General features: G+C 39.9%; 1 protein-coding gene across 3 annotated transcripts in view; it reads left to right on the forward strand.

Annotated features, from left to right (window-relative positions):
- Positions 1-16,489, forward strand: part of AFG1L (AFG1 like ATPase) — a 194,666-nt gene that overhangs the window by 73,873 nt on the left and 104,304 nt on the right. For all 3 annotated transcript variants that reach the window (XM_040983866.1, XM_040983863.1, XM_040983864.1), the window contains exons 5-6: positions 422-552; positions 11,360-11,459. In XM_040983866.1, the coding sequence (XP_040839800.1) occupies positions 422-552; positions 11,360-11,459 (231 nt within the window). The remainder of the gene's footprint in view (positions 1-421; positions 553-11,359; positions 11,460-16,489) is intronic.

The raw sequence follows: 16,489 nt of genomic DNA on the forward strand, positions 1-16,489 counted from the left end.
CACATAGAGACTGGTGTTAGTGCATTAGGTTAGACCAGGGGACATTCGGATTAGATAAGTTAAACAAAATATAGACTATGTGGGGCAGAATCACTTCCTCTGCTCCCTTAACTGAGATCCTTAACACTGATTTGTCTGTACGTCTCATCGCCTGTCTACTGGTTTGTCATCTCTGAAGTGACTAAAAAGTGCAGAGTTGGAGTTTTCTTACAACTATAAGCATGATACAGTGATACCTGAACAAGTTATTTTTGAGGCAGAGAAAATGCAGTCAGTATCAAGAATCAAAATTGTTTTATGTACAGAATTTGAACTTAATTTTTATGTCCACACTGACATTTCATTTAGAAGTTTAAAAATTATAGTAATCCAAAATGTACTAGTAATACAGTTTGCCTGTGTTTGATTTCATGCATTTAAGGAATACATCGCCTTAAACAGAGTTTGCCAAAAAGGAAACCAGGATTCATGGCTAAGTCATATGACCCGATAGCCCCCATAGCGGAAGAAATCAGCCAAGAAGCGTGTCTCCTATGCTTTGATGAATTTCAGGTAAAGTTGGGATTTTTTTCATCGTTGTAGAATGGTACATTGAATGAATTGCAAAGATTCTAATTTTGTTTCTGGTTTTATTATTTAGTGAATTCACTTGACACATCACCTCTTACCACTTCAGTTTTACCATTTGGCTTAGGGGTTGGAAGCCGGGGTCTGTATGGGACCATATTCTCCCTCCCATTTTTGTATGACTAGTGAGAAAGGAAGGGTTTTAAAATGTCTCAAAGTGTAGTTGAATGAAGGAAAAGAAAATACAACAGAGACTATTTGTGACTTATGAAGCCTAAAGTATTTACTGTTCAGTCTTTGCTGCAAAAAGTTTGCCTACCTCTAAAGTGCTGGTTAGTGAGTCTACTTTTGTCCCACACCATGAAGTTTTTTTTTTATTGTTATTAACATTGTATTATGTGATACAGTTTTATAGGCACTGGGATTCCCCTCATCCCTCCCACAACCCTCCCCCCATGGTGGATTCCTCCCCCTTGCTGCCTAACCACAGTTCAAGTTCAGTTGAGACTCCTTCATTGCAAGCATATACCTAGTGTAGAGTCCAGCATCTTATTGTCCAGATAAGTTCAGTGGCTTCTTGGGGAGACCTTCTCTGGTCTGAAGGTAGAGCTAACAGAGTAAAGTCCTGGTCAGTTAAAAGCCCCAACAAAACATCAGCAACAATATACAATGTTATGGAATTAATTGACATAGTATTGAGTAAACAATATGTTACCATGAAGTGTTTTTAAAGATGTTTATTTGTTTGGCTTTTTTTTGGGCCGGGCGGTGCGGGGGGCGGGGAGGAGGAGGAGAGGCCACACGCAGGGAGAGAGAGACAGAGCTGGATCATGCTCCCATCTGCTGGTTCACCTTGCAAATACCCACAACAGGGGCTGGGGTACTGCAAAGCCAAGAACCTCCCTCTCACCCTCTTTCCCTCTCTAGAATTTTGTCTTCCAAATAAGTAATTAAGTTCTTTAAAAAAGAAAAGAAGATCTTCCAAGGAAACACTTATGGAAATGGAGACAATGTATTACAAAGGGAAAAAGGCTTAATGTAGCTGTCTAAAGGCAGAACCAAGTTAACTTTAAAGAACAAAATTAATGAATCAGTGAGATCCATTTCTGTTGAGTTTTCATTACTATCTGTTTAGCCAAAACATTTCTAAATAAAATGGAGTTGGCAAGGTTTACCACTTTTTTCTCCTTCCTTCCTCCCTCCTTCCTTTTTTTTTTTTTGAGGCAAAAAGAGACAGAGACCAGAAAGAGAAAAACAAAGAGCTTTGATTTGCTTGTTTCCTGCTCAAATACCTGTAATAATCTTGGGCTGGGGCTGAAGCTGGGAGCCAGAAACTCATTCCAGGTCTCTCTCATGAGCCATTACTATTTCCTCATCGGTCTGCATTAGCAAGGAGCTAGGGTCAGGAACCAGAGCTGGGCGTCAAACCCAAGCACTCCAGTATGTGGCCTTCTTAAACTGGTAGCCCAAATGCATACCGTTTCCCCTTAAAAAGTTCTTTTTTATTTATAAATTTTTGATTGTGATATTGGAAATAGAAAATTTTACAGTAATATTAATAGTCAAGCTTTGTAAAATGGTTTATAGTTTACAAAGTATTTTTAAATATGCCTACTTAATTCTATAAAATTATGATTTTTTAATCTGCACATATATAAAGAATCTAAAGGCATCTTGATTTCCTAGGTGTCATTTAAAAAGCGTTACTCTTAATTGTAAAACTGTTAAGTTCTAAACATTCAGAGAAAAATGATTGGCATGTTTTCATGGCATGATGGCTATTGAATAAGAAGCCTAAGAAGGTTAGGAGGTCGTTAGAAACTCAGCTGCACAGAACACATGATCCTGAAGAAGGTACTGAGCAAGCAGGGCATAGGAGGTGTGGTGGTCGGGGTCCTTGATACTTTCAGGGGTTGCAGAAAGTGTTTTAACCTAAAAAACAAATGTATCAGTCAGTTATGAGTCTAGGCTGTGTGTTACAGTTGTGTTATATCTGTGTCTGTTTATCTTTGTTTTTAAATTAAAAAAAAATTTAATAAGGGAGAGGACTCATGAAAATAAAAGTACTTATGGCATCCAAAGTCATGGTGCTACTCTGAAAGTGAAGCCTGAATGAAGATCTGACCAGTTACTCTGGGCATGCTCCATTGAGTTCAGTTTATTTATTTATTAGTTTATTTGAAAGGCAGACTTACAGAGAGAAGAACAGAGAGAGAGAGAGAGAGAGAGAGAGAGAGAGAGAGAGATCTTCCACCTGCTGGTTCACACCTCAAATGGCTGCAACAGTGGGAGCTGAGCCAATTTGAAGCCAAGAGCTTCTTCTGGGTCTCCCACATGGGTGCAGAGGTCCAAGGATTTGAGTTGTTCTTCGCTGTTTTCCCGGGTCATAGCAGGGAGCTGAGTTAGAAGTGGAGTAACCAGAACTACAACTAGTACCCATCTAGGATGATGGCACTGCAGGCTGGGTGTTATCTTGTGGTGCCACCACACCAGCCCCTAAGTTCAGACTTTAAAATGTTGAAATATGGACCGGAAGAAGGAAATCAAAGCAACTGTCAGGACGCTAATCTTGCAAATTATCAGGTCATTCCAAAAAATAAAAATACAGGCAATGAAAAGCAGTTTTTAAATTGTATGTTTAGTGTCCAGAGAGTTCAAGGAGAAATAGACCCTCAGACAATGCTACTTAATAAGAGAGAAAGAAGAGGTTATCTGTTACTACCTGCTCCATGCAGACTTGGTTTGATATTCATTCATTCATGTATTCATTCATCCAATGTGTGGGAGAGCAGTATTCCATGTCACAGGATCCTATCTCTCCCAACAGCTAAATAGACTGTGCCTACACATCTGATCTGCATGTAACCAGTCCCCTAGCTTGTCAGCAGCACTGGGCTTGAGTGGTTGGTGAGTCCTGGGGAATGCACCACTCATATTCTGTTTCTCCTGAATTTGACTGAACTGGCACAAAAGGAAATGACCACTTAGCAGTGATTCAGTGATAAAGAAGTACAGAAAGTAACTGAACTACTTGAAGGGAAGGGGCACGAGGGTGTTCCCTAGACAGCTGATGAGCTCTGAGCATCCACCTCCAATCTCAAGCTGCAGTTCTCCTAAGATGCCATGAGTGTGCTACTTTCATTCTGAAGTCTCCAGGACATCACTTTCATTGAACTGGATCTCGCATGCTTGTGACAGTGGCATAATCCAATTTGTGTTTTACTCCTATTTCCCAATTAAGAGGGATTTCCCTATGACTTGTAAACATAGCATACGCATTGGTCAGAACTACTGCAAGGAAGTGTCTCCCTCCTTAGTGTAGTATCTGTTACCTGTAGTGGAAGTACTAATGAACTGAATCCCTAGAACAAAGATGAGGAATCTACTAAGAATGCCTTTGGCTTGCAGGTAATTAAAAATCCAACTTGACAGGGTTTGTACTTGGGGAGGAAATATTGGATCATTTCTGTCACTTAACCCCTCCTATTTGCAATCCTCTTCTCTTCATAGATCATGGAGTCCCAGTTGATAGTTGAGTGTATGCTTATTTCCTGGCAGGTGTCTGAGGAAGTCATGTGCTGATATGACAAGGCCAGATACAAATCTATCAGTTTTTATGGAATCCTATATTTAGGGTAGCATCCCAGTCTGTTAGAGGTAACCATTTTTACAGGTTCTCTTCTCTTGAGCAAGGTTGGCTTGTTATGTTCCAGAATGAAAAGTGTTAATGGTTTTGCTCTTCCATTTTCCTCTACAATTACAAATTTAAATCTTGAAGCTGACCATTGCCTGCAAAAAAAAAAAAAAAGCCAATATCTATGTGCAAGCGATCGCAAGAGTGCCAGGGAATGCGAGGATGCAAGGGCAGGAGCATGTCCGGTAGGGGAAGAGGCCGTCTCCAAGCAGAGCCTGGGTGTCCTGGTTCCAATATCCTGACCTATCCTGTCCTCTGCCAGGGTTACGGCAGCTCCTCCAGCACATCACAATTGCATCATTGTGAGTGCGATTCTCTACTTGTCTCCATCCTCTAAAATTCAAGATGATGCTCCCCGAATATTACTTTTCCTTGTACCCTGATCCCCAGCAGCCACACAAGTTAAAAGAAATGGGTACTGGTCAGATCTGCACAGAACAGTCTCTTAACACTGTTAAGAGAGTTCCCAGACACTGTGGGGTTCTAGTAGCAGACCAAATAGTACTTTCTGTATGTCTGCCGTAGGATACTTCTTGTACCCAGCGAAATACTTGTTGTCTGATACTGACTGGGAGGGAAAACTTATGTAAATGGACAAATTTCCTTGTGACTGTTGTCTGACCCACACCTAGTCTGTTCTGCCCGTCAATGACACTGGTGCTGGGAGCCTGATCATTCCTTCTCTCCTGTATCCCAGGGAAACATGACGTGGGGTAGCCTCTGCTTCATCAGGTGGAAGGTGGAAATTTAATGCATCACCACAATGGAAAAAAGGTTTTAAAATTTTGCTACTTTAAGATTCTAAGGGTTCAGTGAGTTGGGAGGGGAGCAATGAAGAGCTAGACAGTGACAAATGTGGGGACTAGCAGTATGTATGAGTACATCAGAAAGTTCATGGGACATGGAATTATGCAAAGTTTAGTAGTGGGAGTTTGGCCTGGAGTTTATATTAGTGTGCTTGGGTTTAATCTCCCTTTATGCTCCTCATTCCGGTTTCCAGCTGATGCAAGCCATGTAAGAAAGTGGCAGTGGCTCAGGTAATTTGGGTTCGTGCCTCCCACCAGGGAGGCTTGAATTAAGTTCCCAGACCCTACCTTCCTTCCAGCCCAGTTCAGGCTGTTTTGGATATTTGAGGAGTGAACTAGCAGGCGGAGCTCGGTCTGTCTCTAGAATACATTGAAAAAGGAAAAAGGAGAAAAGTCATTTCAATGTAAAATTTTTAATCTGTGCATTCATGGGGTCTTCAAAAGGTTTGTAGAGAATATATATCATGAAAAAAACTATTTATGCATGGAAAAGGATAGTGTTTACATAGTGGGTGGAAACCTGAATGGCCCATAAAAATCTGCAGCAATAGCTGGAAGTCCCATTTGTTAGATAGGGAGATGCTTCCAAGTTTTTATCTCTGGCCACAGCTCAAGCCATTTGGATGTGATGTTCTGCTCATAATTGTCTATGCCTTTCTTGTTATAGTTCCCCCAGATCCATAAGAGTAACTCCCTTACTCTTCAGGTTTTTGCCCTGGCACCTCCTCCTTAAAAGGCCTATCCCAAAACCCTATTTAAAATGGCAGTTTAGGGATCTGCACTGTGGTACATACAACAGGTTGAAATGCCACCTGCAGTGTCAGCATCCATATCGGTGCCCATTGGAGTCCCAATCACTCCACTTTGGCTCCAGCTTCCTGCTAATGCACCTGGAAAAGCAGCAGAATCGTGGGCCTCTGCATCCACGTGGGAGACCTGGAAGCAGCCCCTGGCTCCTGGTGAGCCAGGCAGGCACAGCCCAGACTGTTAGTGAGGTGAGGGTGAACCAGTGGATGGAAAATTCTATCTCTCCCTCTCTTTCCATCTCTATCTTCTCTGTAACTCTGCCTTTTAAAAATCTGGCAGTTTGCCATTCACCTTCACACTTCTGTCCTTCACCCTTCCCTTTTTTCTGTAGTACATAACATATATAAAATATTTACTATTTTTAGAATTATTAAATTACTTAAAAATATTTGGAAGAGTTGGGGGGAAAGAGAGAAAGAGAGAGAATCTCCCATTACTGGTTCACTCCTCAAATGCCTAGCACACATAGGGCTGAACCGTCTCAAAGCCAGGTGCTGGGACTCAATCTGAGTCTCCTACATGGGTAGCAAGGTCCAAAATACTTGAGCCATCATCTTTTATCCCCCCAGGGTGTGCATTAGTAGGATGATGAAATCCGTAGAGAGCTAAGACTGCAACACACACAGTGGGATATAGGATGCAGGCATTCCAAACAGAGTCGTTAATGCTACACCAAGTGCCTGCACTGTGTTTATTGTTTGTTATCCATATTCTTCCACAAAATATAAACTTGCATAAATGAATGTTTGTTTTGCTCATTGATGTATCTCAGGTATATAGAACAACTCGAGAATTAATAATAGTGAATGACTGAATGACTTTTAGTATCAAATGATAGCTATTAGTATAGTTCCTCTTTAAAGTCTCATATCTTGTATATTTAATTTTAAAAATTTTTGCTTGTTTTTATTGGAAAAGCAGATTTACACAGAGAGGGAGAGACACAAAGATTTTCCATCTGCTGGTTCACTCCCCAAATGGCCGAAACCACTGGAGCTGAGCTGATTTGAAGCCAGGAGCCAGGAGCCAGGAGCTTCTTCTGGGTCTCTGAAGTGGATACAGAGGTTCAAGGACCTGGGCCCTCCTCTGTTGCTTTCCCAGGCCATAAGCAGAAGCTGGGTGGGAAATGGAGCAGCTGACACGTGAACTGGTGCCCATATGGGATGCTGTCTTTTGCAGGAACAGGATTCTCCTGTTGTGCTGGCCCTGCATATCTAGTTTTGTTTTTTTTTTTTTCTTTAATGTTCATTTACTTCTTTGAAACCCAGAGTTATAGAGAGAGTAGGAGTGGGAATGAAAGGAGGTGGGAAGAGGAAGTGAGCTTTGACTTTTTGGTTCATTCCCCAGATGACCACAATGGCAAAGACTGGGTCAGTCCAAAGCCATGAGCTAGGAATTTTATCTAGGTTTTCCAAGTGTGTGCTAGGGACCCAAGTACTTGAGGCCACCTTCCTCTTTTTTTTTTTTCCTAGGCACATTAACAGGGAGCTGGTCTGGAAGTAAAGCAACCAGGACAGGAACTGGTGCCCACATGAGATATGGGTGTTGTGGGCAGTGGCTTTCCCTCATGTACCACAATGCTGGCCCTTTCCCATGTAATTTAAAGTGTTTCTCAGGTGAAAGAATTTACAGAACCTAAGGCATAATGCAACATCAACTCCAATGTTTTTTTCTGTCAGCCTCCCGGATTATCTGAACATTTGTATGTAATTTAATTAATATCAGTTGGTTTCTCAGTTGATTCAGTTTGCATTCTTATAATTATGTGGTTGATTCTCTCCCTCCCCTCATATTTGATTATTTATTAGTTATATCTATTTTTTTTACCAACTGAAATGTTGCCCATTCCATTTATTCCATCTACCATGAATATTCTGTAGTAATAACTACTACTTGTTGAGTGAACTCTATTTTATCAACAACTGCGGAATACTGCATATCAATGCATTTAAAGCTAAAACGCTAAACTCTAGCCTTTAATAATGTGAATTATATTAGCATACAGGCCATGCAGAGGTAATAGTTATAGCTAATGTTTTTTGAGAACTGACTATATGTCTTGTAACAATTTTACAAGGTAGGTATTGTTACTGCATTCATTATATTGAGGAATTTGAGGATCCGAGTGGTTAAATAATTTGACCAAGCTCACACAGTTAGTAACTAACAATTTAAATCTAACAGCAATGCTCTTACTCACTGGTGAAAGTTATGCTCCATGAGTTTCTTGGTATAAAAACCTAAAAATTATCTTTAAACCTTTTAAGCCCAGTACAATACTTGCTGATTTATCAGAAAAAATAATGTTTTAAGCACTTTAGTCTCAATGACAGTATATCTACAATCACCACTTCACTTTCAAAATTGAATCACACTAGCAGCCTTGATTTTTTTAATCTAATTATTATTGGCCTTTAGGTGGTGTTAATTAGAATAATATTTATTTTACTAGGAAGATGAATGGGAATCATTGCCACTTAAATACAAGGATATACTTTTCCTCTTTTGTGTGCTGGAACCTGAGGAAGTTTTAAGATCATACTCTGGTAACATTCAGATGACATTTACAGAAAGCATTTTTTGCTAGCTAGATCGTCTTTCCTATTGCCAAGGTGGCACTGAGGTTCCACCTGTGGTATTAGATAAAGTACTCTTACCTTAATTGGGAAATGTGTGTCTTTGGGTTATTTTTTCTATATTACTGAAATAAAAGCTAATCTGCACAGTTTTCTCTGGGATCTTCATTTTGTCCTTTTTGCATGTGTGTGTTACTTGTTAAATCATTTGTGAGTGTGAAGACTGTCAGAATAACAAGAGAAAAAATTTTTTTCAAAATGTTGTATCTCCATGTCTTTCTTTAAAAACACAAAATAAGTGTTTTACCACTGTGTCCCACCTCCTTTCCTCCATGCCGAAAAAAGAAATTCTGAACAGCCTCATCCAGAATTGTCCTCTGTAAGCTATCAATATCATTGAAGAAATAGTTTTAGCCATTTTTATAGAACAGAAAAGCTATTAAAAACTGCTAATAAAAAAAGGTGCTTATTTTTGTGCTAATACTAATTACTGATAATGCATGCTTATGTTTGTCATTCATTATGTGGCACTGTACCAATCAGCCCATGACTGAGACTCAAGCACTTACACATGTAAATTAACCATTAGGTTTTTTTTTTTTTCTTTTTACTTAAGTGAGTCATAATGGAAAGCAACTCTAGGTCATAAAAAAATCTTTTCTCTTTAATGCTAATGAAATGTCTCCACTCTCTGTATTAGCAGGCTAGCCTTATTGGTAATCTGTAGCCTTCTCTTTTGTTCCTGGGGGTAATGAAATGCTGGGTGCTGAAAAAACCGCCTCTCCAAGAATGTGTAGCCAATTGTCTTCTGTTCACTTGTACTGTAAAATTACTGTTCCCGGCAAAGCTGAACAAGTGCAGGGACGAGATCAAAAGAGGATACGCTGGCACCCGGCTACCCCAAGTGACTCTTGCTTTATTAATTAGTCATAGCTTCTCCAAGTTAATTTACTCTGATAGGGCAAAACCATTCTGCGGTATAAAGACAACAAAGTAGAATTCAACCCCAAGCCTTTCCTGTTTGCTTTTTTCAGTTTCCAGTTTAAACCTTTACACTGTATAATATCCTAAGCTGAATGAGCCTTCCATTTTCTGAATCTTAAGGTATAAAGGCCATTTTATATTTTTTCAGAAACATTAATGATAAAGCCAAATGATCATTTTTATGCCCTAAAATTAGATAACCTTTAATTGACGTCATTCTTTTAAAAACTCAGGGCATTAGGAATCCAGTGTCAAAGTGTGCATGCTGTCAAAATTTGCAAGCTTGTTCTGTCCGCTCATCAGAAATGCCACTCATGTTTTAAGCATTTGAAAAGGACCCTGTTTGTGAGTGTGCGTGTGTGTGTTTTTCCTCTGCGGAAGCAAAATTTGACAGTGATCCTAAGCTCCAAATCAAATAACATCAACACCATTTTCTATTTGTTTTGATCACTGTCCTAGAAGTTCATAAAGTTGCTTTAATTTAAGGAATTTTTAACAGTGTCTTGGTAATGTTTTCAAGATATAGACAGACAGCAAAAACAATTTTTTTTTTCAATTAACAAATACACAATCCCATTTAGTGGTTTTGTTTTGTTTTGTTCAGGTGGGAAAGAAATAATTGAGCTTTTGAATGAGATATCAGCAGTAAGGGGAAAAGAGATTTAGACCTGCGCAACCCAGCGGTTGTGTGATAACCATTGAGTTGGTATCTTAGTATTTTGATTTAACTAAAAAAACCCCAAGGATTTGTGTGTTCTCTAACACAATTTGAAAATAACAGTGTGGCATATTTTGTGAATATAATTAAGCAAGTTTGGTTGAGATTATTTGAAATGTGCTATTTGAGATAAAAATATTTTTATACTAGTAGTAACAGAAACTTATGTTATAGGCTTAAGGAAAGTTGCAATGATTAACATCAAGCCTCATCCATGCATTTGTTTTGAAAGTCAGGTTCCTTCTTGGTGAATCTTAAAAGCTTTTTCAAAAGTTATTGTTACACTTACTTTTAAATCACGAATTTTAGAAAGAATTTCAGAAAAGAGCCATAATTATGCTTCTCTGGAACCTGGCTTAGATGAATTAGTTTTGTTTGCATCATGCATTTCTAAGTTCTGCCAGAAGTGATTTTTTATGCACTGTATTAACCATTCTTGTAAGGTTTGTTTTCTTTCTTTTTGGGGGGTGGTGGTAGAAGGAATATTTGTGTTTGTGGAGGTTAGCAGAGGCTGGCTGTGCTGGAAGTGACTGCAGTGCCTTTTGATTATTCATGGACAGTAATAGAAGGCACTTAAAAAGAACAATGAAATTGCTTATTTTTGTGATGGGCCATCTGTTGAATTGTTTTGTGCAACAATTGCACAATAGTATCTATGTCATATCATTCTATTTTCAACAGCAGCTGATTATGTCTCGCTGGTTACTTGTCCTTATTTCTGAAGTCCCATGACCATTTGAAGTCACCTTTCAGGGGCCTTTGCCAGAAAGGTATTTGAAATCACAAAACAGCCTACATGTTTTATTATTTCTCTCTCTCCCACACTCTCTCTTTTTATTTTTGTTTTTCTGGAGAGAGGGGTGAGTGGCAGTAAGAAGAGGGAGTTGATCATGTTCTCATTAATTCATCTTCCTAAATGCTCAGAATAATTATCTGCGCTTTCCACCTGTAGTTCCATAAAGAAGTTAACAGTACCATTTGATAATTCGTGCAGAAATGACAGGCTTGCAAAAACGAAGAGTCAAGTTTAGAAGACTGTTACACAATCTTTCATGTGTTTAATTATCTACTCTTTTCTTCATTATGATAATTAAAATTTTTCTCTTGGACATCACTTCCATCTTAAAAAAAATAAAAGCTGAGCCATTAGCAAATTTGTTAGAGCAGAAGTGAAATTAAAGTAAAACAAATGTGTTGTTGTCCATAGGTCACTGACATTGCTGATGCCATGATTCTGAAACAGCTTTTTGAAAATCTGTTCAAAAACGGGGTCGTCGTTGTGGCAACGTCCAACAGACCACCGGAAGGTAAAAACAGAGATTGGCTGGTCTCAGCCAATTAGGTGGAAACTAACAAGCTTTGAACAATCCATGATTTTGTACTAATTTTGTTGTTAATAAATCTGATGACTTTGCTCATTGTTAATTTGGTAACTGGCGTAACCTGAATAAAAAATCAACCAGTAGCTATATTTTAAAAATGTTTGCAAAAAAAGGTTTGCATTCTTAGCAAGGTAATCCAGTTGATCTTCCATATTTGATGCATTATTGCTCCCCCACCCCTGTCAGATATGAGATGTCGGATAATACAGGCCTTCCAAATGGCCATGAAAAAAACTCACTGGAATGAAAGATGAGACTCCTAATTAAACGTTAGAAAAATACTTAAAGCTCACTTGTATGAGTAGTTTCTCATCCTTCACTTAATTTATCATTTCTGAAAAAGCACTTGTAGCTTATTAGAAAAGTATTTAAGAATTAAAATGCAAGTAACATTTAGATAAAAGCAACAAGTTTAAAATCTTGCATGTTTCAGCATGGTTGGTTAACAGTCTGGGGAAATGAAAAGAATGTCTTATGAGAGCCTCCGTGGCTGTCCCCCTAGACATCTGCCTGGCTGAATCTGTCCGTCTAAATCTTTGCTAAAGTTGCTTTGCCACTGAGGTAGAAACTCATGTGCCTGTTTGAATCCACAGCACAACCCTTTTATTCTGGTACTACTGCCCTGAACCTGCTCCAAATTTTCCCCAGAGCATGTATGGATCCATGATATGATTTAGTTATTTGTTGTATTTGTGGCTTATTATCTGTCCCCTTCTTGGATGTGAAGGCTTCCAGAGGGCAGTGATGTAGTTTCTGAACACTGAATGAATGAACGTTTGAGCAGAATGTCCCTGAATGCAGCATGCAGAGTGGCTGTGGGGAAGAGGTATCAACGACAGAAGGAAGGAGACCATGTGGGTGACCCTGCAGTGTTCCTGCAGGCATGGTGCTGATTCCAGCTATGGTTGTAGGCAGAATCAGTAGGATTCACTGATGGAATGGATATACAGTATGATAAAGAAAGATCAGGAATGATGCAGAGGTTTTTTTTTTTTTTAAGATTTATTTCGTTTAATTGGAAAGGCAGATTTACAAAGAAAAAGATAGACAAGAGACAAAGATCTTCCATCTACTGCTTCACTCCCCAAATGGCCACAATGGCTGGATCTGACTGGACCAGGAACCAAGAGCCTCCTCTGAGTCGCCTACACAGTTGCAGGACACCAACCAAAGCTTTGGGTCATCCTTTCCAGCTTTCCCAGGCCACAAGCAGGGAGTTGGGTTGAAAGTGGAGCAGCTGGGACAGGAACTGGAGCCCATATGGGATGCTGACACTGCAAGGCAGTTGTGATATTGTACCATCTCCAATGTAAAGGTTTTTGCCTGAGCAATCCCAAGGATGTAGTTACTATTTTTCTGAGATGGGAAGACCACGGGAAAGATGGTTTTGGGCTAGGTGGTAGAAATAGGGGTTGCTGTGATGGTGGGGCAGGTGCCTGTAAGAACCTGGGTACCCTTGGAAAGGTTTGGACTCAAGGTACACATTTGGGAATCATTGATCCTAGAGGAAACCAGAGAATTCAGCCAGGTAGCCAAGATAGGATTAAATGAGGAAAAGAGAAGTGACAAAGAATGAATGACACTCTTGTTAAACATTGCCACAAGGTGGAAATGGGATTAAGAGTTGGATTGATAGCACTGCATTCATTCATGAATCTGAAAAGAACAGTGTAATAGTGCACACTTTTTTCAGGAAAAATTATGCCTCACTGATGACTGATTTTGAATTCATGATTACTAAGACACCCAGATACACCATTGGACTACTGTCAAACTACATCTCTTATTCTGTGTTTGTGTTGTGATCTCTTTTTCTTCCTGTTACATTTCAGCCTTCCAGTTTATCTATTTTGTTTCATTTGATTGATTTTTGATGAAATACTTTAAAAACTAGTTCATTTTATTTGAAAAGCAGAGAGATAGAAAGAGAGTCGGAAAGAAATCTACCCACTGGTTTACTCTCCAAGTGCACACACTGCTTGGAGCTGGGTCAGGCCTAAGCTGAGTGCTGGGGACACAATCCTGGTGTCCTCCGTGGGATACCCTCACCTGCTGTCTCCTCGGGTACACATGGGCAGGAACCAAGAAGGGGGAGTACAGCTGAGATGTGAATCCATGCAGGCATCCCAAACTATGTGTTAGCAGCTATACCACATGTCTGCACAAGAAATCTTTTGGAAATATGATTTTAACGTAATTTTTGACCTTCCCAAATATCTATGTTTATAAATTTGCTAATTGTATTTCTTTATCTTTAGCCACTCATTAAAATGTGGAAAAAGGAAAAAACTTAGTTGAAATCACTGATAGCATACCACTGGAGGCCCTATTTAAGGGCAATATCAATTACTTAATGAACACTTTTTGGAATCAGTCATTTAAACAATTACAGTTAAACCTTATGTGTTGTACCACAGGAGAATTTTGAATGATTTTTATCAAACGTACCTATTAAATCTGTATGGAGTTAGGTACAACATTCTTCCAATTTACTAGTGTTAGCACCTCTGTGAGCCAAGGCAGTGAGCTTCGTAATAGTAGATCTGTGTAGGCAGATGTGAAGTTGGCTTCTGCCATAGACAACATGTTGGAACACACTGTCATCAGCATTCCCTTTAGGCATCCAGTGACAATGTCTATAAACAGCAAGATGTTACAACAATTTTGGATGCCCCTAGTGTAGATTATTGACAGGAAAACTGCAGTTGGCCATTTAAGCCTCTGCAGCATGGTAAACTGAGGAAGGACAATGTCACACAGAGTTTATGGACTGTTTTAGAGTTCATGGCTTCATAGGAATGAACAAAGATACTAGTGTACCGAGGGAACATGCAAAGCTAGAGCAAGCCTTCAATAAATAGACAGGAATGCAGGAGGCACGGTTTCAGATGTTGAATATTGGTCACAAACTTAGAGAGAAAACCTTTTCAAAAAAGGAACTTCAGAAGGGTGCTTGTGTGTCCAGCACAATGGCTCAATTGGTTTATATTCCCCCCTTCAAGTGCTTGGATGCCATGTGGCTTTGGATTAGCTCATCTCCAGCCATTGTGGCCATTTGGTGAGGCAGAGGATGAAAAAATTTTTTAAATGAAAAAAATAATTAGAAGGATGCTTGACAGTTGCCAGATTAAAAAAAAAAAAAGATTTATTTCTTTTTGGGCCCAGTGCAGTAGCCTAGCAGCTAAAGTCCTTGCCTTTAATGCACCAGAATCCCATATGGGCGCCGGTTCTAATCCCGCCTGCTCCACTAACCATCCAGCTCCCTACTTGTAGCCTGTGAGCGCACTCGAGGACGGCCCAATGCTTTGGGACCCTGCACCCGTGTGGGATACCCAGAAGAGGTTCCTGGTTCCCGGCCTCAGATCAGCATAGCACCAGCCATTGCGCTCACTTGGGGAGTGAATTATCAGACGGAAGATCTTCTTTTCTGTTTCTCCTCCTCCCTGTATAATCTGATTTTGTAGTTAAAAATAAATAAATCTTTATTTATTTATTTTTATTTATTTTTATAGGGAAGGCAGATTTACACATAGAAGGAGAGACAGAAAGATCTGGCTTGTAAGCCAGTGAAGCTTGTCTTCAACAGGGATTGGCTGATCAGATTGGGAGCATGGCTGTGGCTGTGGTGTAGAGGCTGGACTCCTCATGGGCGCCAACATCTGGTTGGGGCAGAGATAACAACTCTTAATGCATACTAGCTAAGAAGGGAAGTCATTAATAGAAGGAAGTGATGCCCAGTTGGGATTGGGGGCTGGGGAACTTTTTTTTTAAAGTTTAATTTTATTTCTGTTGGAAAGTCAGATATACAGAGAGAAGAGACAGAGAAGATTTCCCATCCGTTGATTCACTCCCCAAGCAGCCACAGTGGCCGGAGCTGTGCCAATCCAAAGCCAGGAACCCAGAGCATCTTATGGGCCTCCCATGCGAATGCAGGGTCCAAGGCTTTGGGCCGTCCTCGACTGCTTTCTCAGGCTACAAACAGGGAGCTGGATGGGAAGCGGGGCTGCTGGGATTAGAACCAGTGCTCATATGGGATCCTGGTGCATGCATGGAGGACTTTAGCCACAAGGCTACTACACCGGGCACTGGGGAACATTTCTGATTGTCCCAAATGGGAATTGGGGGGCCACAATGGATTCTGGTATGTAGTGGCCATTGGCATTTCCAAAATATCCTATGAAGTACAGGGTGACTTCCACTGCCCAGCACCATTCTGAAGCCAAAAATCTCAATAGTGCTGAAACTAAGGATTGCAGGTATAGAGAGTTGCTGTGGATGTGGAGAGAAGATAGATTTGAAAAAGATTTAGGGAGTAAGATGGGCAACATCTGGGTATATGTTGGATCATTAGGAAAAGGGGTGAGACAGTGTCTGGTATGAAGCTGGGTGGATGGAGCACTTGGGACTCCAGAGGTTAGGAGTCTGTCAGACAATGGCTGGGGGAGAACATTTGATTTTTTCTTCTTTGTTTATCCTTTGGTATGTTTATTTATTTATTTATTTTATTTTGCTTCATTCATCTTATTCCTTTCATTTCTAATACATCAACTTCCTGGGAAAAAGAGGATTATTGGTGGTGGTGCTGGGATGTTGTAAACGCACCCTGATATTTTACTAGCTAACAACTTGCTTATTCATAGACAGGTTAATTATAAAGTTAACACAAAAGGATGAGGAACATTTACTAACCGATCATTACTTTTAGTAGAAAATAACTATTTAGTCAAGTGAGAGCAACACCAGAACGTTGAAATCTAGGACCTGAATAGCTGTGGAGTGGCATGGCCTGGAAAGCCTTGTAGAAGAAAGCAAAGGGGAGCCGTACTTGAGGCCGAAGGGAGTGAGATGTAAAGACTGATTACCTGCATGTCACTGATTTTTTTAAGATTTATATTAATCATTTGAAAGGCATCATGATAAAGAAAAAGAGAGACCTTTTTGCTATTTCTTCTTTT

The sequence above is a fragment of the Ochotona curzoniae genome, unplaced genomic scaffold (genome assembly GCF_017591425.1).
Source record: "Ochotona curzoniae isolate NIBS_2020 unplaced genomic scaffold, NIBS_Ocur_1.0 contig_3819, whole genome shotgun sequence".
NCBI classification, from domain to species: domain Eukaryota; kingdom Metazoa; phylum Chordata; class Mammalia; order Lagomorpha; family Ochotonidae; genus Ochotona; species Ochotona curzoniae.